We start from the raw sequence: 22,094 nt of genomic DNA, 5'->3' as shown, positions 1-22,094 counted from the left end.
TCCAACAGGTGGCAGGAGGCATGGCTTACATTGAGCGAATGAATTACATCCACCGGGACTTGCGATCTGCCAACATTCTTGTGGGTAATGGGCTCATCTGCAAGATCGCAGACTTTGGGCTGGCAAGGCTGATTGAAGACAATGAGTACACAGCACGGCAAGGTAAGGTCATCAGAATCAAACATTGACTACTAACTAAAGGGTTGAATGATGGGACCTGTGTTTACGGTACTATTTTTGCTTCACTGGTCCTCAAATAAAGGCATATCATGTTATAGTAAGTAATTTGTGCTGGTCGAAAGATGTGCCAGGAGTGATCCATCAAAAATGTGAAAATAAGAGAGAAATGTACTGGTGAGAAGTATTCCGATTTGTCGCCAAGTCAATTTCTGGAGTTTCAATACCTAAATTGTAGGATTACGAACCCTAATGCTTGGGTACACTTCAGATGACTTCCTTGGATGGAAGAAGGACTGAACCTATTGTTCAGGAAGTGGATGGACTTATAGCTGAGTCTCACACCAAAGGCACCCCTTGGTAAAGTCAACGAAAACAGGAGGTTGCACATTTTTTTGTTGGTCTCTGGCATCCATTTTTGCAATCTGATATATTCCCAGATGGGAAGAATGCAAGATAGAAACCCATTTGGAGGTGCCAGTAGAAGGATGTTGAAAAGTGAGACCAAATTGATTTGGACTGGCTGAAGCGTGTGAAACAGCCTGTTCCATCTTCCAAACTTTTACCGCATAGCCTTTTAATGACTGTTGGACTTTAGTAGGGTGTTAAACCGTGGCTGATTTCATAAAATATTGTTGTCAAAACTTCTATGCTGGTGACTTTTCATAAAATCATAAAGTGCTTACCTCTCCTGTGTTTTTCAACCAAATGAGTTCTGTGTATACATTTTGCCCAAGAGATAAACTCTGAGAAGCCCCCTCGAAGAGATGGCCAAACACTGAATGCATGCATACCTGCTTATGTGTATCGTATACTTGTGTTCTATCTAGTTTTGTGGATGGAAGATTACCTTGACTAAGATTCCCTCTATTTAGTTCAAGTGATTGATTGGCACTATGTCATAACCCTTTAGGGGGACACAGAGCAACCAAGTATGACTGGGCCACAACTGTGGTGGTTGAGGCCTTTTACTACTGCTTTCCCAGGGCTGGCCTGCTATGGCTCTGCAAAGTGAAAATCAAGTATTCCCATTAAAATTTTAACCTCAGGGTACCAAGGCGAGTAGTCCAAGGCCTCCCAAGGGGGTAGTGTAGGGGGATAGAGACTGACAGTGTGTGAGAGCCTCACCTTCCTTTGATGTTGTTGGGGAGCTCCATGCTGTCCTCGACTAGTGATTGGATGCTCTAGTGTGGTAAAAGGCCAAAGTGAAATCTCCCTCCCAAACAAATGTAGGGCCCACCGTCTGGTTCAGGCGATGTTTCAGTTTTGGAAATTATCCACTCGCCGAAAGGGCAGCACAGAGCGTCGGCTGCCAGACCTAGTCTTTGGAGGCCACAGACAAGGTCAGACTCTCTTGCATTCTCCTTCTCTTTGGTGCAGTGCACCGGTTATGGTTTCAGCAAAGATCAGGAGGCAGTGAGGCCTGTCCAGTGCTGAAGTCACCTCCTCTGTTGATCCCTCTCTTTGTTCTTGGGCACAGCGCACCAATGATGATTTAAAAATGATCATGGAGGCACAGAGTCCGACTCCAGCACCTGGGTTGACTTCTGCATCCCTTGAATCCCACTGAATTCACAGTCACTAACTTGCATTCAACATGGAGTCACACTACCAGTCACCATATAGACTCCCCCTGCACACACCACTCACTCAGGGATGTTGGTGCAGGGTCTAAGCACATCATGGTAGTGGAAATTTACCTGGGTGAGGCATGTACCCATCTCACTTTTAAAAGGACAGGAAGAAGGCCTTTTCCGTGCTATAGATCCCAAAAAGGTATGCTGCCACCTTTGCTTCATGATCATGTGGCAACATGAACAGTAGTCCCATGTCCTAGGAAGGCACACGTGGTGCGCCCGTACAGACCAGTGAGCCTCATTCTGGGTCTCAGAACTTTTGAAACAGCCTTGGCATCAATATACGCACACATTATTGTCATGCGCGCTGGGCACAAAAAATCAGGATACCAGTGAAAACTACAGGTGAGTAACTCAGGGGAGGCACTCTGGTCTGCAGTTCGTGAATGGGCAAGAGACTGCAGCTGAGTTGCTGTAACTTGGCGTCAGTGGTACTAGGTACTGTGAAGCTTTGTCTACTAGAATCCGGTTTGGGATTGAATGTTCCCTCAAGGATAATAGAAAAACAGGCCCTTTGCAACTATTCAGAAAATAGTTGATGTGGTGACTGAAGAGAACTTTTAAGCAGTGTCACTGCAGATGTAACACCTGAAATCTTTCTTCTGTGTTTTTGTATCTTAGTTGTATGTGGCATTGTTCTTAACACTTAGTGCCTATTTGCACATGAAATACTTACTGCAAACATAGACAAGAATGGAAGTATGCAGTGGCCCCATGTAAAATACATAAGTGGTTCACTTTGCCAACGCGTGTATTTGTCCTGGCAGTGATCAGAACGAAAAAGAAAGACCAATACACAGTTTTTGTATTCCACAGGGGAGTTGGACTCATACTGTTCTTTGAAACATAAATCTAGAAGTCGCCTTTTGATGTGGCAGTGTGGCCCAGACATTTACCTTGGCTTTAATGTGGTTGCCCCCTAGAGCTGGCTCCGGAGAGGAATGTGGAAAACCTATCCCCCGCTCTTTATACATGTATGTGTGCATTCTTCTACTGTGCGAGCATCTGTTCCTCATTTAGCAGCTGCAGTACCTGAGTAATGCTAAGGCCTTGATGGATGGTGTGTTTTTTGGGTTCCTGGGGGTTGCACGCAGAGTCTAGATTTAGGGAAGCACGTGCTGTATTCAAAGTGAGAGCTTAAGGAAGAGTTTGTCTCTTTTTTGCAGGGCAATCAGAATCACAAACAGGTAGAATAACAATCGGTATATAGACGAAAGGTGTTTTTTCACTTGACCTCTTCAATGGAGCACACGCCCTTCAGCCTCAAAGGATATTCTTCTAGTTGCAAACATGCCTTCTTAAGAGAATACACAGACGCAATTTACTAAGAATTCAAGGCCCAAAGCTCCAGAATTTTCCGGACATGAACTTGAGAGCATAACTCAGCCACCTGCAATTCAGAAAATTCTTTTAAAACCTTTCTGTTCAACTTGGCCTTTTTTCTCATTACTGATAGAAAGGGAGTGAAGAAGGAATACTCAGCAGAGGCCTTGCACCTCAGTTGCTTGGACTCCGAATCCCTATTATTGTGGCATTTATTTGGTTCTGCACAGCGTTATAAAGTAAGTGTGAGGAGACACACACCGCTAGACAAAACTTCTACACACATAAATAATCAAAGGTTTTAGGACACCACATTACGTTTACTGTATAAGCTACAATGTTCGACTTTGAATATGTCGCTTGGGAGTGCCATTGTACGATAGATGAACTGAAGGCTAGGGAAGTGGAGAAATGTATGAGTGATTAATATACAGAGGTAAAGCTTGTCCATACCCCAAAAAAGAGGAGCTAAACATTAGGATATGAAAGGCCAGATTCTTGCGTTATCTGCAGGGCGGGGGAATGGCTCAACGCCAACAGGCAGACTGTACCACAGAATTCTGGAAATTCTGCATGTTCTATTTTGTAGGTTGAGGATGGTTTGTAGACAGTCCAGATCAAATTCCACCAGCTCTGCAAAGTACTGAAATGTCTGCACATTTTCAAAACTAATTCTATGCATGGGTAGAAGCGGGAAATGTCAGGATTCTATCCATTCTTCTCTCTTGGAATGGGTTCTGCGCATTTCCCTTAAACTCTTCTGTAGTAATTTAATAAAGGGCTGAACGGATGCTAGTTAAACACAAACATGTATGAAAAAAAAGAAATTATGAAAACGCACCCGGTTAAAATTGTGCAAAAAAGATTCACTTTCTAGTGCCATATTCATAAAAGAGTAATTGTTTAAAGCATCTATTCAAATTTACAGATATACCATAATAGGCAAAAGGACAGCAAGGACCAGAGAGGCAGGCCATCAGTGGCACAGGCAAGTTGAATGGGATTTGCATGGATGGGTTATGCTGGTGACAAGAAAGAAAGGACCGGCCCCTGCTTTGGAAGCAGTGGTTTTGCCTAGCCTATGAGACATCCCCCTCATACATGGACTAAGCCAGTGGCTTCTACAGGAGTGGCCAGACTGTGTGAACATTTGCTGAGTTCCTTCAATGATCTGATTCCTCTGCGAGTAAACTCACACACGTGCACAAACACACACACACTCTTGCACGAGCAAGTCATTTTACATATTGCAACTTTTATGAGGATCATTGGCAATGATATATTTTGCAAAGTACATGCAGATTTCATAGCTCTCTGCATGTAAAGTGATCTCTGCAGACACCTCCATGCCCAGGCAATGATGAAACATAAATGAATCAATGCAAAGATTAATTTAAGAAGCCGTGCACTTCTAGTGATGTTATAATTTATGTTTCAAAAGTATCAACTTATGTCAGGGAAACTTACAAATTATTTGTGGCATGGTGTATGAGATTTGTGATTATGCCATCTTTTTTAATAGTGCTCCAAGCCAGACTCTTAACTTTTTAATGACTGTATGAAATCAACAAACTTAATACTGTCCCACCTATGACTGTGAAAGAATATTAAAGTGTGTACATCTCTCTATCCATGAACAAATAAAAGTAGCTGCTTGTTTTTAAAGATGCTATGTTGTCTGTTAAGAGAGAAAGTCAGCTACGTGTAAAATTCCTGTCAATGAGCCTCGGCAAAAGACCTCACCAGACACCCTGCCAATAAAGCTGGGGTGAAATGATTTTCTTAAATAAAAGTATTTTGCCGCCCATTATCTCCTGACACCACAAGGCAGCGCCAGGCAATGCAAGAGCTTCAGTGAGATTTACTAAGCCAAGCAACGCCTTCGTACGTGGCTTAGTACATCCGGACTAACACAAGGCAGCTCTGCCCTAGGAAGGCGTTCCAAGGCTGGAGTGTGGACGTTCCCATGTATCCACCCACGGTTTTTGGTGCATTCCCTGACTTACTAACACTAGTAAACCTCAGTATGCGTCAAAGTGCTACGTCTTCCCAGGTCAGGCGCAACAAGAATAAATATGTGTATTTCTTGAAGTTTTTTTTCTTTTTACATGTGGTGAATTCTGCAGCACACACAGAAAGAAGAAAAAACCTCAAAGAATAGATTTTGTGCAGGAAGGTGTCCGGCATGTAACGTACACACCCTTGCAACATGGTGCAAGGGTGCCTGCGTTAGTACTAGGCTGCACTCAGTGCGCCACTGCAGGGAGAGAGCAGGAATGCATCATATCTTAGTAGAGATAGTGCATTTCTGCACTCTCCCTGTCATGCAACGCAGCACAGAAAGTTGTCTTGCTGTGTTGTGTTACATGACTTGTTAGCAAATTTGCCCCTTGGTTAATACTCAGCTGCCATTAAATGAGACCCCGACTTTCCGTGTTTATTTTGGTCTAAAACAGAGAAAACCTGACTGGAGGTACTTGACTAGCCTAAGTCCCGACCATCAGGGCTTGGTAAACAGCAATCTGAGAAAACCCATTTGTCTCAAGGCAATGGCTGTTAGGTTGTGCTATCCAAACATACAGGTTCTGTATACACAAAGAGGTAGATAACCATAATAACATATAAAATAACATCTTAAATCTGAATCCATAGAAATCAAAGCTAAGCATTTCTTTTTAAAGACTGGACACAGAACATGCATTAGTTTGTTAAAAAATAAAATAAAGAAAAATAAAAACACTGGTATGTTTCCGTCTGTGTGGACTACTGTTCTCCGGGGCTGGACCTGCAGTGAACAAGCTATCCAGTTAGTCTTTATGTTCTATATTCCTTCCCCCACATTCATTGCCTGCTGCAAGAAAAAAAGCAAAAACGTTTTAAAAAAGAAATCGGTATATGCTTGTACTCAGGTATACAACATGCTTAGCCCAGTAGAATATAGATGTGATCCGAAAATCTTCATACATTAAAGAAATTGTATTTTTAATATGCTAATCTGGACTCGCATTGCTCTAATTGTTTGCATTATTTAGAACATGATGCTTTCTTGTTTTGAATATAATATTTAAAACTTATTTTACATAGAACTTTCATTAATAACAAACTGCAATAGGTTTTCAGTCAGAATCGCGATAGCTCTATCGTGTTTCAAGAGATTACACTATTCTGTGGTACAATGGTTATGGTCACAAAGAACCTTGACTAGACTTTTAAGTCTAGCTCTGTGATGTCCTCTCAAACTCCCCATTGCCCTGTGGCAGTGGCACCCACTGTGTGGCTCATGACCCGAAGGGGCTGCTCTCCATTTCTCTTCTAAGTTAGTACTGCCCTGGCAGCACTGTATGTGCTTCTTTTTAGGTCTCGCCTGATCCAGCGCATGCGCTGGTCTGGCGAGACTTATTGAGAGGGCTCCAAAAAGTGCTACCAGGCCAGCCTAGAGCTACAGTGCATGTGCGCGGGGGCGCGCGCCGTGCTTTACCGCGATGACTTTCGGTTTCACGGCCGCTTTGATGTTTGATCGCGATCACTTTCACTTTCTCGGCCGCACGGCCGCTTTGCATAGCCAATAGGTCTCGCTTTTGGGACCTTATAAGTATTTAGTTATGCAACTGTTGCATGGCTAAACACTTATAAGGTCCCAAAGGCGAGACCTATTGGCTATGCCAATGCTTGTTTGTTTTGAAGTGATTGCTGCCTTCTTCCCAATCAATGATGCCACGGTTGCTGCTTGCAGGGGAAATCTGCAACAAAAAGCGATGGATGTAACCCTGGAATTAACCTCAGCTACTGGCTATTGTTTGAGTCACATTCCAGGCCATCATTTTTCGCTCACTGTACCTCGAGTCAAGAGCCCAGCCCCATGCAAATTATTCTTGGTACTGCTCCAATAGGAACGGTCTACACAGTAATTACATCCCCAACTCCTTTTATAAAGTGCTACCTTTTCATAGAATCTAAAGTTCTATGTGTGGGAGGGTTCTCTGTTAGATACTCTGCACGCAGTGTCCACGTATACATGTTTATTTGAAGCAGCTGCTGTGATTGGTTGAGTGTACTACAAAACCCACTACCATGGCCGGCTTTAGGGTGCGTTGCAGCTGCACCTGGCACTGACCTCGAGGGCACTTTGGGTTTAAAAGCAGTGCTGCATAGTTCATTGTGTGTGGAGCAGTTTTCAGGAAATAGTAAAAATGTCAAAATAACTCTGGTGATAAAAGTTCCTGTTGGAGAGAGATCGGAGTGTTGTCTATTGGCAGTTCTGAATCATCGTAAAGAAGTACAGAGGATTAATGTGCCTGCTGCAAAGAAGGTGCAGCATGCAGATCTCAGAAATGAGTGTGAGTGAACTATGAGTAATGCTATAAAAACATTAAATGTATGTCAGGGAGGGCAATGGAGAGAAAAGGGGCACTGGTGGAGGGTGGTAATGAGAGAATCTTTGGAGAAGGTGGTCATTGGGGGGGTGCCAAATCGACTGCCCCGCCAGGCACCACTAGCGCTAAAGCCGGCCCTGCCCAGTACCATATTTTGAAGAAGACTTTTCTGCTACAAACCCATTTTGGTTTCCTGCATTATTTAGGGCAGCTTGGAGATGATCCCTTCAGTTGTTCTCTGTGCGGCCTGATACTGAGAATGCTTCTTTCTGAGCGCAGACGTGTTATCGCAAGGATTTCAGTGCTGGCGACAGTCTGCACTGGCTAAAGTGACTCTTCAGCTATTCCCTGTCTCACTGGCCACTCTGGGTGCCAAGGTTCTTTGTAGTCTCTGATGTTAAAAGTCCCAACTCAATTAAAGGCTGGGTATGAGCAGCCATGCATGTCATCAAAATGACTCACTAACCCCCAGCACCCGCATTAAGAGCCTCATCAGTCTTCCTTGCACTTCAAGAGAAAGATCAATACAGTGTCAGCAAAAGAATATTGATTTGATTCTGGAGACTAAAAGTACATGCTTCAGAGACACTGCTTTGTTCCAGGTATTTGTATTCACCAGAGGTGGGGGAACTAGCTCACTTCCTATTAGTCCAAGTCTGATATTCTGTTAGCTGGACTCATCAACTTTTACTTTATGTCACATGAAAGACCTGACATCTTGGAAAAGGCCCCTTTGCAAGTCTCGCCAGTCTTCACATGTGAATAGGAAAATGATGGCCATTCTTGAAGCATAGAATCACAGTATATTTGAGGACAGCTAATAATCGCCACCATTACCTCAGGCTTGATCCTAAAGGCCTTTAGCCCATAAACAGAGGGGAGGCCACTGTACGTTCCCCCAGAGCATCTGCGAAAACACAAAAATAAGTACGGCAGTACCAAAAACGAAAAGAGGAAGACAGAAGATATGTTGTTTCGTAATATTATAGAAACGATCAGGATTCCAGAGTTTGGATGTCACAGGACTTCTGCCGTCGACATTGATCCTGAATGCATCATGTTGTTAGCCGGTGGCGTCTCGAGGCTGCAGACTTACTTGACCGTATCACGGCACTGGTCATGAATAGTTCCCACTGTCTAGTTACAGTTGGGTCAGAGCTTCCATAGGAAAGGCATTTATTTTTTAGGTCTCGCCTGACCCAGCGCATGCGCTGGTCTGGCGAGACTTATTGAGAGGGCTCCAAAAAGTGCTACCAAGCCAGCCTAGAGCTACAGTGCATGTGCGCGGGCACGCGCACCACTTTTACTGTGATTACTTTCACTTTCGCGGCCACACAGCCGCTTTGATGTTTGATCGCGATCACTTTCACTTTTGCGGCCGCATAGCCAATAGGTCTCGCTTTTGGGACCTTATAAGTGTTTAGTTATGCAACTGTTGCATGGCTAAACACTTATAAGGTCCAAAAGGCGAGACCTATTGGCTATGCCAATGCTTGTTCTTTAATATCTTTAGTTCCAAATCTGCACATAAATTTCCCCCAAAAAAGTTCATCAACTTTAACTCCTTCAGGGAAAGTTTTGCGCTGATTCAATATGCGGGCGCCAGGAGAAAGGGGGATCTCAAAAGTGCAATTTCCCTCGTTAGTTCCCATAGGACAGTTTGCTCTCCGATACAGACAAAAACACCTGAACTGGTATAAAGTTATAGGACAGAATATTGAAGACAAAAATATTTTGGGGCCCAAAGATCGAGGCTTAAATATAGATAACCAAAATATCAAGACGGTAAATGCATATTGGTAAGTATAGCTTCATTATTCTTAAGTGCACATCTACATATCTTGAAGATATATATATTGTCAGGGTTCATATAAGTGGAGTTAACAATAAGAAACCTATGCTTACCTATATAAACTTACCTTCACAATATTTTGTTAACTTGATATTTTTGCCACAATACTGGTTTTAACATTCAGAAAAAGCCAGGTATATCTGGACGATTGGCCCCGCTAGAGTCCAGCAGTACACAGCAGTACATGAAAAATGTGAAAAAATAAGGCCTTCTGATTGGCCCAGGGAGAATTTTTTCCCATCATCCATTTCGTACAGGAGCATTGGTCCCAATTCCACGGTACCAAACGATCTGTTTGGCTAGCTAACAACTCTGAACAAAATATTGCAGCCGACATTTCAGGAGTGGAGGACTCAGTCCCCAAGTTCTGAGGAAAAACATTTAAAAAGCTCAAGGGAGGAGGCAGGGCCACCTGGGCAATCCTAATGGACCAACACCCCTTAAGTCAAGTAAAAAAACATTAGGGGTGCGCTGCCTGTACTGGGTAACAAAAGTACATTTTTTTAAATGCAAGGCTCTGGTCATAGACCAGAACCTGCAGTTAACTGCAACTGTGCAGGTTGTAGGTTGTGCTCAGTAGATGTTGGCCACCTGCTGTGGGTTGGCCGCAGGGCCAACCTACATCTGCATAGTGCTGAAGAATGTGCGCAGCTGAGAGTTTGGCGGCCACAAGAGGAGGGGCTAGATGTAGTGCCTGCCCTTCTGACCAATTCCCCTATGCATTTGGCCTTCTGTCTTGCACAGCAGGTTGCTGGCTTTCCATAAGGCGGATGGGTTATCGGCCTGGTTGGGGGCCAGGCATGTGGCCAACCTCCTTCTACACTCAGGAAAAGTATGGGCGCAGCTGGGGGTTGGACACCCGCAGGAGAGGGACCTGGCCAGATGCCAAGCCCTACATCCAACCCCCTGCTGGAACAGCCTTCGGCTATGCACAGCTGGGTGTTTGGCACCACTGAGGGAGTTAAGAAGTTGCTGGAAATGAAGCTGGGCAGCCACAGCAGGGTGCATCATAGGGGCGTTGGAAACAGGTTTGTCAAGGGGGTTGGGAGTATCCTCAAGTCTGAATATGATTTAAAAAGACAGATATTTACTTTAAAAAACTAAGGTAAAAGTAACTTTATAGTTAGGTTTGGCAATAAGATCTTAGTTTATATTTTTTTTTTAAAACATAAATTATCTGGAAAAAAACAAAAGTTAAACTGACATTATAATTAGGTGTTGAAACTAGATCAAAATTTAAACCCCCCAAAAATACACTGAAATGCACAAGTTATAGCTTACTGAGTGAGCTATACCTTGCACCCCCATAAAGCATTTTTTATGACCTCACATATACCATCACTCATTACATGTTAAATTACATAATAGATGACCTCACTGGTGGCACTGTCCACTCATTGGGACAGCATCCTATAGGGTTTGCGTACTTGAAGCAATTCAACAAGTCACACCTGTGGGCAATTTTCTATCACCAATCACATGATAATGGACATAAATTGCCATCACATGCTGAGCATGTAGCATATCTGTTAAGTCACCCACATTTGGAGGAGGTTACCTCTATTTACAGGTATTTACCCACCTTATAAACACAGTACCTCCATACTCTTTGATATGGTCACCGACTTTTTAAACCTTGAACACCCTCCAAAAAATAAGTTTGTACACTATTCACCTTAGCATGATCACCCTCTTCAGACTTCACATGACCTGCAATGCTAAGTTAAAAGGTTGACAGGTTTGCATTTTCCGCTGATAAGACTCCTTCTGCTAGGCCCTATTGAACAACCATCCGTAGTTTGCTTAAATATACCACACACTTTCCTGAGATGAACACATTAGCACACAATGTTAGAGGCCTGCTTACTACTCTATGTGAATTGAACTACCTATAAGTGGCTCTTATCTAGATTCTATATTGTTTCCAATCTGAAATGCCTCAAAATCTTCAGTGAAGTTCTGGCAATAAACATCCACATCTTATAAAGTTCCTCATTACATGTAATTTGTCTACAGCACTGTATTACAACTATTTAACACAGGCACATGCCTGAACATCCACTAGGCGATAATCTGCTGTCAGCAGAAGCTTTGGATTTTCCCATAGATTTTTTGCTTTATACCACAATCTACTTTTAAAGCAAACCCAAGGAGATGATGGACGGAGCGCTGAAACTTTTAAGACACTCATCCCCAGTCACAGATCTGGGTTGAATCCATCATCATTCTTTAGCTCACTTTGCCACTCCAGTTCAGAACCGACTATATGCAAATCAGTCTTGACCCTGTGCCTCATGGGAACAGTCCAGACCGAACTCCAAGCTAGGTCTTCCCTAGACCGGAAACAAGCATCCTGGGACCGGTTTCGGGGTCACACCCCTCATCAGCCAGGCTAGCCTGAATCCAGTGGCAAAGTGAGCAGGGGACCCACATTTGGGCATACCCTGCCAACTTTGGGCGAACAAAGCAAACACAAGTAGATAATTGACTGGGCGCTGAAACTTTTCAGACACTCACCACCAGTCACAGATCTGGGTTGAATCCATCATTGTTCTTTAGCTCACTTAACCACCCCTGTTCAGACCCCAGCCATATGAAACATATGTCTGCAACTCACATCAGACGTGCTCAGCCTTTATCTTGCTTAACATGGGGTACTACTTGGACCCCAAACATTACTGATTTTAAATGGTGCACCGTATAACTTTCAACATGCACAACCACACTGGCTCCAAAGGTTATGCTATTTCGATTCTGTTCATCCACACTTGTACACTCAGTAATTCTGTGCAATTTATTACTATGATGTTATCTGTGATGTATTATGTAATTTGAGATATTATCAGTGATGTCATAAATGATGTCATTTAACATGTCTTAAGTGGTGTAATAATATGTGGGGTCATAAGCAGTGCATGTCGGGGGCACAAGTTATAGATAGCTCAGTGAACTATAATTTGTGAATTTCGGTGGGTTTTTTTGGTTATAAAATGATCCCAACACATAAATATAACATCAGTTCAACTCTATTTTTTTCTGTGAATTTCTGGGGTTTGTTCAGCATAAGCTAAGATTTTATTACCATACCTAATTATAAAGTTATTTTAACCCTTGTTTTTTTCAAGATAGATAGATAGATAGATAGATAGATAGATAGATAGATAGATAGATAGATAGATAGATAGATAGATAGATAGATAGATAGATAGATAGATAGATAGATAAGACTTTCCACTGAAAAGGCATTTTTTGATTTGCTAATAACGTTGGAGCTGTTCAAAGAAGCTACACAAACATTTCAAAACAAAATTTCAGCCACTTTACGTCAGGCAAGTTTTGAGGAGAAAACGGGAGGTTCAAAAAGTGCAATTTCCCATTTTAACTCACATATGCTTCCAGGCTCTTTGCTACGGAAATAATTCCTGAATGGAATTACATCAAAGTTTGCATGTAGTTGCAACTTTACTCTAGAAAGTGCCTTTGCTTTTTGTGGTATAAATCAGTTCTGTAGTATTCAGGAAATAAGCATTGAAAAGGTATTCGGGTCTGGACTTGAAGAGGTCACATTTTTGAGATATGCGGACCATTAATCGACAGCTCCACTGCAGATCTGCGACTCCAGATTGGATTTGCGAATTCAGTTTAAAAAAATTAAGGCACACCATTGATTTGGGAGCTTTTTCTCCTGTTGTCCATCGAAGATTAATGAATCCGCCACACACACTGATTAGTTGGCCATCACAGAACAATGTCTGTTGCAGGCTCCATTACCCAAAATAGGGCCCTGTGCACCATGTTAAGAAAAGCAAAAAAGGAAGAAGAGGACAGGTAAATGGAGCCTACCCTGAACACCCAGCCCCATGTGAGGGGACCCAGAAGTATCCGCCAGCATTAAAATCAAATATAAGAATGTTGTTAATCACAGGATTCACAAACAGCTTGACAGATTCCTGAATCCTAGACCATCCTTGGATCCAGCTGACCTTCATGGGGATGTTGGGGGTAAATAGGCAATTGAGAGCGATGAACTGGTTAGTGCAAGGTATAGATTAAAAAATATTAGAAATTCAATAAAAAAAAAACTCTTAAAGTGAAGCCATGGATAGATTTGCTTATAACACCTGGGCAATTCACAGAAAAATCACAGTTAAAGTTCAGTTACGGACACAAAACAGAACCTAAAAAACACAGGAATTCACAAGTTACTGTCAGGTAAACTAACTAATCATAACTCACACCCTCGTCACATACAGATTATGACATTACATATGTTTGTTAAAAAATACAATTTTAAACTCAAACATACACCGACATTTACCAGTTAGAGTCAACGGAAGTAGCTTTTACTCAATCCCTCGCCATGCACTGTTTATGACCTGACATAGTACATCACTCATGACATGTTATATGACATAATTGAGAACATCACTGATAACATCTCAAATGACATAATTGATGACATTACGGTTGACATCATCTTTGTAAATTCTGTTGACATTAGACTGTGACACATAAAAATATTTTTCTAAATAGAAAAAGGGGCCTATGGCCATATGTAGCAGCGGTCGACTGTTTGTTGTCAAAGGCGCTACTCTGCCAGGGTACGCTCCTCACAAAAGGTTGGGTGAAAGGCCTGGCCGTAAAATAATCCCTGCTGTGCAGACTGATGGCACTTTGAAGCAGAGTTGGTTGCTCATGAACGTGTGGCCCTGCACTCAACCACAGCTGCAAACAGTCGAAGGTTGAGCACAGTGGGAACCGGCGATCCAGGAAGAGTGGGGTCCAAGGCCTAACGGGGGGTCAGGTCCAGGCCAGATCTCCTGCGCATTCCGGAAGGCAGTGTCTGCTGAGGGTTGGTCCCTGGTGGAGGGGTGGGTGCAAGGCCTGGCTGAACACTTGCTGCACTTGTGCAGTAGAAGTTGGCCATCCATGGAGAATTTGCCTCAGGGCCTTACTAGCTGTAGGTCAGGTACTGCAGCCGGCCCCTGCTGCACACACTTGAAGGAGGCCACGTGCAGCGTGGGTTGGTTATTCACAGAGGGTTGGGCACTCGGTCTGGTCCTTCAGGTGAACCCCCCTGCACACAGCCAAAGTCATTGTATTGGTCTTCAGTGGTGCCATCAATGATGTCATTTTAAGAGTTCATCAGTGACATGATTTAACTTGTCATGACATATGTAGCTCATAAGCAGTGCATGGAGGAGGTGTTCGTTATGGTTAGGATAGCCAACTGTATGTGGTGATTTTCAGTGGTTTTTAGGTTTTGTAACCTTAACGGAGGTGTATTACAGGCTGCTCGATCCTCTGTAAAGAGAACCTCTTCAGCATTGAAAAGCAATACTCTTTTTCAAAGTTGGAAGCACTGCTGGTGATGTCACCAGAGCAAAGTGACTTTTGCTTGACGGCAGCAGAGCTACTGCCTCAGCCTCATTACAACAAGAGTTTCACCGCAGATGGGGACAGGCGCCAGTTGGAATCCCCTTACTGGCTGCAGCCTTCCCACATTACTACTGGCAGGGTGCTGGGTGGAGCCCGATATAGTATAGTTTATTGTACTTTTTATTGTTGTAATGCACATCCATTTGAATAAAACAATATAAACATACAATTAATCTAAAACGTCAAAATGTACATACATTTTATGGAGTTATTCCAATGATGAATTCCATCCCTTAGTCAAAGCCTGATAACATAAGCTAATTCTGCAATGCAATATTGTAGGAGGCCCATTAACCCACCCACAGGCACCCACTCATTGAGGTGTGATCGGAGTCCACGCGCTTCACTCACTCTGGCAGTGGAAATATTTCTGCCCAAAGGAGTGCTGTGAAAAAGGTAAGTGGGTAGAAAACTGTGCTTTGCCCAGTAATTGCTGCCAGTTGGATGGAAATACCATCATCAGTGATGGTGTTTATAACAAAGATGTCCATGCAGTGTATGCTGTCAAAAAACAAATGTCTCTTAAACTCAAATATGTTATTAGTGTCTGGTGATCCAAAGCATCACACTACATAAACGGGTGAAACACTGTCATGAGTTTGCGTCCCTTTAAATTATTATCATGTAACACCAGCACTATGATGCAGTGTGCATCAACAAAATCACTTCATCTGATACCATCCACTTGGGCATGTTGCCATCTGATACCATCCACTTGGGCATGTTGCCATCAATACATTTATCACCTACCTAGGCACACACAAAGCCCATTGTCAATACAACTTGTTATCCCATGGTAGGATTGTTGGCTACAGAAAACCCAGGGTACCTGGAAATGAGATAGTGACTTGGGAGTTACACTTGGGACATTGTCTGGTAAATTAGGGTCTGTCAGTCCATTTAAGTGTACAATGGGCCTGCAATGTTGGTTAAAGCTTGGTTTGATGACAACAATGCTTTTCAGTGACATTTGGGGATTCTGACTTGGAAACATTAAGGAAATGTGATGCTTGGTGACTTTAAGGTACATTGCGTCAGTAGCTTTGCCAGAGTTTACTGGGATTTGAAAAAGTTGTCATAGTTACCTAGGATTTGAAAAACACTTCACAGCGTGGATTGGGAGTTCTTCTCTGTACATATTCTCAAAAGCTCTAGACTTTAGCTGCATTTTTAAGTACTTGGAGTAACACCATTGCCCAGCAATGCTGTGTCATGACCAGTTGGGATTGTTGAAGGTATAGCCCAGTTACACCAATTTTGGAGTATTAATTTTCTAAACATTGACATGCAGTCAGTAATCCCACCATATACTGGGCTGGCCCTCTAGGCTTACTTTTTTCTGTCCTATGCTGTCATCATATACCAGTTCTTTAAATGGGTAGGAGAGTCTTATATACATGTAGTAACTCAATGAAACAGTAAAGAAATGTTTCTCACCTGTGTGGCATCAACCGCTGTTTAGACTTGAGATCTACCTCATACCAGACACACACTCTCCACAACATGGGTTCAGGCCCAGCTAACACATTCCTAGCTCGACGAGGTTTAGTATGGAGGCTGGGGCCCATTTGAGGTGCATGAGAGAGCCTGGTTAGAATAGCGAGGGAAGATCAATAAATGACACCTTTCCTAACAAAGGAGTTTGCGCCACCTCCTCATGTCCAGCATTAACACCCTGTACCAAGCTTGGGTTACTGAAGATTGTGTTTAAATACAGCATGGGCTTCTCCGCTATGGCGGTGGAGTGTCGCCCCCACCCACCCACCAGCTGCCTCAAAATGGCAGGAAAGGAAAAATAAAACAATGATAAACACGTTTTATTATCGTTTTAGTTTTCCTTTCCTGCCGAGTCTTTTGGGACGGGCGATGGGGGTGGCAGGCTACAAGAGGAGTGGTGGGCACTGTTGTCAGTGCGCATTATGGTTTGGCTCGCTGTCTCAGGTCGGCCAAACCGTCATGCGCACTGAAGCTATCTCCAAACTGAGCTGCGTTGCTGTGTTGGAGACAGCAGGCACAGGCTTCCAGTCTAACTGAGAGCGCAAATTCATGGCGCTCAGACCAGTCCTGACGCTGCTTTCATGCTGCCAAATGCAGCATGAGAGCAGCATCGTGATTGGCCGCAGTCGAGTATGGGAGCCTGTGCCTGCGGAGGAGAGAAGCAGAAGAGCGCGACGCAGCCCGACACCTTCCACCCCCCTGCGCCCGTCTCGCCACTCTTCGTCAACACCAGCCACTACTGTTTAGATGGCCTTTCACAAAGCATGCTCAGGATTTTAATGTCTAAACATCTCTAAATGCGAGCTCACATGTATAAGCAATCTGCCCTGGACATGGATTTATGTAATGTTGGTTCTTTCAATAGTTTTTCTTTATCAAATTGCAAGGTGTCTCAAAAAGCATCTGTCAATTATAATCCTAAAACCCTGCTTGAAAATTCCAAATGACAGAAAAAGTTCGATTGTTTTCTCTTCTTTCTTTTCTTCTAAGAGATCCCCTCCTGAACTTCCATCCTCTGCATGCATTCGCTCTCGGAGTATATTGTGTGTAAGTTGCTTGACTATCTGGTTTAATCTCTATTATTGTACTTCTGTAAACGGCTCAGACTTCATTCCATGGATAACAACCTAATAACCAATAACCGCTGGATTAACCACTAACCCTGGGTTCCAGAATAGCGTGCTGCTCGCCGCAAAGTGCTTCAACGCCTCTTAAAATGCTTCAACGCGCCTCGTCACGGGAAGTAAGCACTATATAAATGCAATTGCAAAGACCTGGGCAGTTCGAGCTAGGACGCAGTTTTCGTTTTTTTTAATTCCAGAAAAGCCCACACGGTGGTGCTACACCCACACATTAGTTCCGTATACATTTCGCATTTGCTTGCAGGTGAGCACGTTTTCCCCTTATTACCCCAACCTGATATTTGCGCTTCTTTTCTGGTGCCTCAGGGTGAGTCAGATTATTACTTGAGCTAAGGGATAATTGTGCCCGTTGTATTTTTCAAAGCAGTAAGTAGACGGCTTCGTAGAAAGTCAATTTTAAAAGTCCGAATAATTAGTCCTCGATTTTAGTCTCAGGTAATGTAAAATATTCACGCGGAAGGGGCCAGCCAGTGCTTTCAACGGGCCGGTACTGTCAGTTACTTGGTACCTGCCCTTACTTTTTTTTTTTTTAAGCGGTAGAGTGCGTGCACGTCTCAGCTATGGTGTAATACTATTAATTGGAGAATGCCGGGACTTCTCAGAAACAAGCAGGTACTTTGGAATAGGGTACCTACCTGGACTTCTCGTGTGCCATTTCAAGCACTGGCGGCCAGCCATCTGTAGCGTCACTTAATCGTTTGCCCGTAATGTTTTCTTTTGTTTGGCGAAAGGCGTAACTAAGACGAACGATTCGATTCTGGGAACAAGCCATTGTGGAATTTCTAAAACACGGCGCTTGTGTTACCTCATCCACTATTGGCTATCCCATGCGTTAAACCCAGGGCAGGACTGGGAATGAAAAGCAGCCATGACAAATGCTCGAACCTGCCGTGTTCCCTTCGTTTCCTCGAGCACTCTCGCTTTTCATACATCCAGTCTCTCTTCCCTTTCTTTACTCTCTCTCCGATCGCTTTCTCTTTATCTTCCACTTGCCTCCTCTCAGTTTCTCTTTCTTGAAGCCTCCCCTGTGCCTGCTGTAATGTCGCGATACTAAGACTGACGCGACACGCAATGGCGTGCGCGTCAGGTCACGTGTATTGGAACTGCAATAAATATGACGTCACTGGTGCACGTCGGCAGAGTGGCCACGGCAGCAGTGACGGAGCAAACGCACGAAGTGTCCCGAGTCTGATTCACCACGTGTAGGGACCCGGGTGGTGGCGGCCAACAGTAACGGTGCCCTGACGACACAACAAAGTGGCGACGAGGGTGGGCGTACCCTCGTGTTCCGTTGCCTGCGTTCCGTTGGTGTGGCGGCCGGTGAGCGTTCCCCGCTCGCGGTGCTCGTGCCCCGCGGAGACGCGCTGCGGTCCCTGTGCCCCCGGTGCTGTGGCGGTGAGTGCGAGCGCATCGGAGCGCTCCCGGTTGGAGGTGTGACCGCGTGGGGACGTCTGTTGCATCGACGGCCCCAGCGCGCTAGTCAACACGTGCGCCACGCCCCCCTGCCTGCCTGAGACGCGCGGAGCGTCTTCAACCCCCTGCCTCCTGCCTGTGGCTGCCTGGACTGCCGGTGGGCCCCTGCTCCTCAGTGCCAGTAAGTTGTGTGGTCGAGTGGATGGCCTGTTTGGAGTGCGGCCTGGGGGGAAGGAAGATCACCACGCCCAGCCCATTATAAAGGCTCAGGAGGTCACGAGGGGAGAGCCATACACTATCCTCACACCCCTGCCCGACCGGGGGGAGCATCTGGAGAAGGTCACACCCGGCCTGTGAGCAGACCCTGCCATCTGAGAGCCATCACGGTCAAGGATAGGAGGAGGTCTCGCCCGGCGCAAGCAGCACACGTGCAGGAGGCCTCGCCTGGAACAGGCAGCGCACGTGCAAAATGGCGAACATCCCGCCGATTGAGCCATTCTCGGTGGAGGGGTCCCCATCCGCAGTAGCAGCCCGATGGAGAGACTGGGAAGATAGAGTGCGCATTTTCTTCGAGGCCACGAAGGTCCAAAGAGATCAAAAACGCGCAATGATAATCCACCTTGGAGGAAAAGAGATTCACAACATAGTGAAGACGCTTGCGGAAAACACCCCCAAGACGCACACGACACTAATAGCGGCGCTTAACGAGTACTTTGAACCAATGGCGAACCGCGACTATGAACGTTTCATTTTCCGCCAAGCACGCCAATTGCCTGAGGAATCGCTCGACAAATTCCACGCTCGTCTCAAGAACTTAGCAGCCACCTGCGATTTTCGGGATGAGACGGAGGAGATAAGAGGCCAGATAATACAAGGGTGCGCGTCCGTCAAACTGAGGGAAAGGATCTTGGAGGAATCCGGCAAGCCCCTAGCAGACATACTGACAATGGGCCGGACGAAAGAACTATCGAAAGCGCGCGCTGCACACATGGAGGCGGCCCTACAAGCGCCAGTGAAGACCGAGCCGGTCAACGCGGTGGCGGTCAAGCCAAAACAGAGATGGCCCCGACGAGGACCAGGCCCGGCCGCCCAAGACCAGCCCAAGTCCTGCGGGTATTGCGGTGGCTCGCCCCATGCCTCGGCAGAGTGCCCAGCATGAGGGAGGAAGTGCATGGGATGTGGACGCTTCAACCACTTTGAGAAAGTGTGCCGGTCAAAGAAGTTCCGAAAGCCCCGCCAAGCCGTAAACACGGTTGAGGAAGGAGGCCCCGTCGCCAGTGACATGGACGATGATGTATGCATGGCGGTACGCAGGACTAGGAGGTTGCCGCAATGCAGCATCCGAGTAGGGTCGCAAGAGGTCACAACGGTCGTAGACACAGGAGCCAGCATCAATATCATGGCCGCTGCGATGCACAGATCCATGCACCCACAGCCACAACTACAGCCATCGACGATCACGGTATTCGCATAGGGACAGGAGGAACCGTTGAAAGTACGGGGAAAGTTCAGGACTGTGATATCCCATGGGACGCGGTCAATAACGTCAAACATCTATGTGACCGAAGACGGGCAAGGCATGCTCCTGGGCTGCAGAGCGGCAGAAGATCTGGGAGTGGTAACGTTCGCATTTGGGGTACACCAAGAGACAATACACCACACCTTGGAGGAGTTCGAAGAAATCTTCCACGGAATAGGCAAGTTCCGAGGGAAAGAGGTCCACCTACACATCGACCCCACTGTGCAGCCGATAGCACTTCGACATCGCCGCATAGCGTTCCACCTCAGGCCACTGGTGGAAGCCGAGCTGAAGAAGCTGGAAGCGGCGGGAATCATCGAGAAAGTGTCAGGACCAACCCCATGGGTGTCGCCAATCGTTGTAGCGAAGAACCCCAAGCAACCAGGCGCGGTCAGAATATGTGTGGACATGCGGCTCCCCAACGCTGCCATCAAAAGGGAGCGACACATCACTCCGACCATCGATGACATTGTCGGGGAAATGGCAGGCGCCAAATGGTTCTCAAAATTGGACTTACGCTCTGGGTATCACCAACTCGTGCTGGACGAAGCGTCCCGGAACATCACCACGTTCTCCACGCACGTAGGTCTAAGGCGGTACACGCGGCTGAGCTTCGGAGTGTCGAGCGCTGCTGAGGTGTTCCAGAACGTAATACAAGAACTCATCGCCGGAATCCCTGGAGCGATCAACGTCAGCGATGACATCATGGTGCATGCCACGACCGTGGCGGAGCACAATGAGAGGCTGGTGCAGGTGCTACGACGCATACGAGACGCAGGCCTTACACTACATCGGGAGAAGTGCGAATTTCTGTGCAGGAAGATCCAATTCTTTGGCTACACATTCTCGGCGGATGGCGTCAACCCGGATCCAGACAAGGTAAAGGACATAAAGGAAGCGGCCGCTCCCGCAAACATCACGGAGGTGCGGAGCTTCTTAGGGATGGTGAACTACTGTGGCAGGTTCATCAAGGACCTGGCGAACCTCACGGCGCCACTAAGAGAGCTCACCAAGGAATCCACCCCCTGGACATGGGACAGTGACCAGGATCGAGCGTTCGAGGAAATAAAACAGGCGCTCTCAGAAGCCACGACATTGGCATTCTTCGATCCGGCCAAGCTGACACAAATTGCCGTTGACGCCGGTCCAGTCGGTTTGGGCGCAGTCCTGCTACAACGGAAGACAAGTGCCGAGGAATGGGCCCCGGTGGCATTTGCCAGCCGTTCGCTTACAGAGACTGAGCAGAGATATTCACAAATAGAAAAAGAGGCAATCGCCATTCATTGGGGGTGTCATCACTTCCACCTGTACGTCTACGGCAAACCATTTGTTGTGACCACTGACCACAAACCACTGGTATCCTTGTTTGCGGGCACGTCCACCAAGCCGCCGCCGCCGAGAATCGAAAAATGGATGTTGCAACTGCAAAATTATAACTGCAAGATCGAGTACCAACCGGGCGCCCGGAACCCGGCAGACTACCTATCTCGCCACCCTCGCAAAGCAACTCCACAAGAGATGAAGGAGGCGGCTGAAACAGAAGAGTACGTCCGCTGCATCACTGCGCGATCGTGTCCCAGGCCAGTGTCCATGGCCAGCCTATCGCAGGCCACCAGTGAAGATGAGTGCCCACAGAGAGCAAGAGTGGCGGTCCAAAACAATGACTGGAACCGGGCCAGAGAGGAGTGGAAAAGTTTGACGCCAGGGCACGACAAATAATGG

The 22,094-nt window shown here is 45.7% G+C and overlaps 1 protein-coding gene across 2 annotated transcripts in view; it reads left to right on the top strand.

Moving 5' to 3' along the window:
• The window catches only part of FYN (FYN proto-oncogene, Src family tyrosine kinase), a 514,055-nt gene that overhangs the window by 443,195 nt on the left and 48,766 nt on the right, over positions 1-22,094 (top strand). For both annotated transcript variants that reach the window (XM_085612142.1, XM_085612143.1), the window contains exon 12: positions 9-162. In XM_085612142.1, the coding sequence (XP_085468268.1) occupies positions 9-162 (154 nt within the window). The remainder of the gene's footprint in view (positions 1-8; positions 163-22,094) is intronic.

Source organism: Triturus cristatus, chromosome 6, assembly GCF_964204655.1.
Source record: "Triturus cristatus chromosome 6, aTriCri1.1, whole genome shotgun sequence".
Taxonomy (NCBI): domain Eukaryota; kingdom Metazoa; phylum Chordata; class Amphibia; order Caudata; family Salamandridae; genus Triturus; species Triturus cristatus.
The sequence above is the reverse complement of the archived record's forward strand: the minus strand, read 5'-3'. Positions and strand labels throughout refer to the sequence as shown.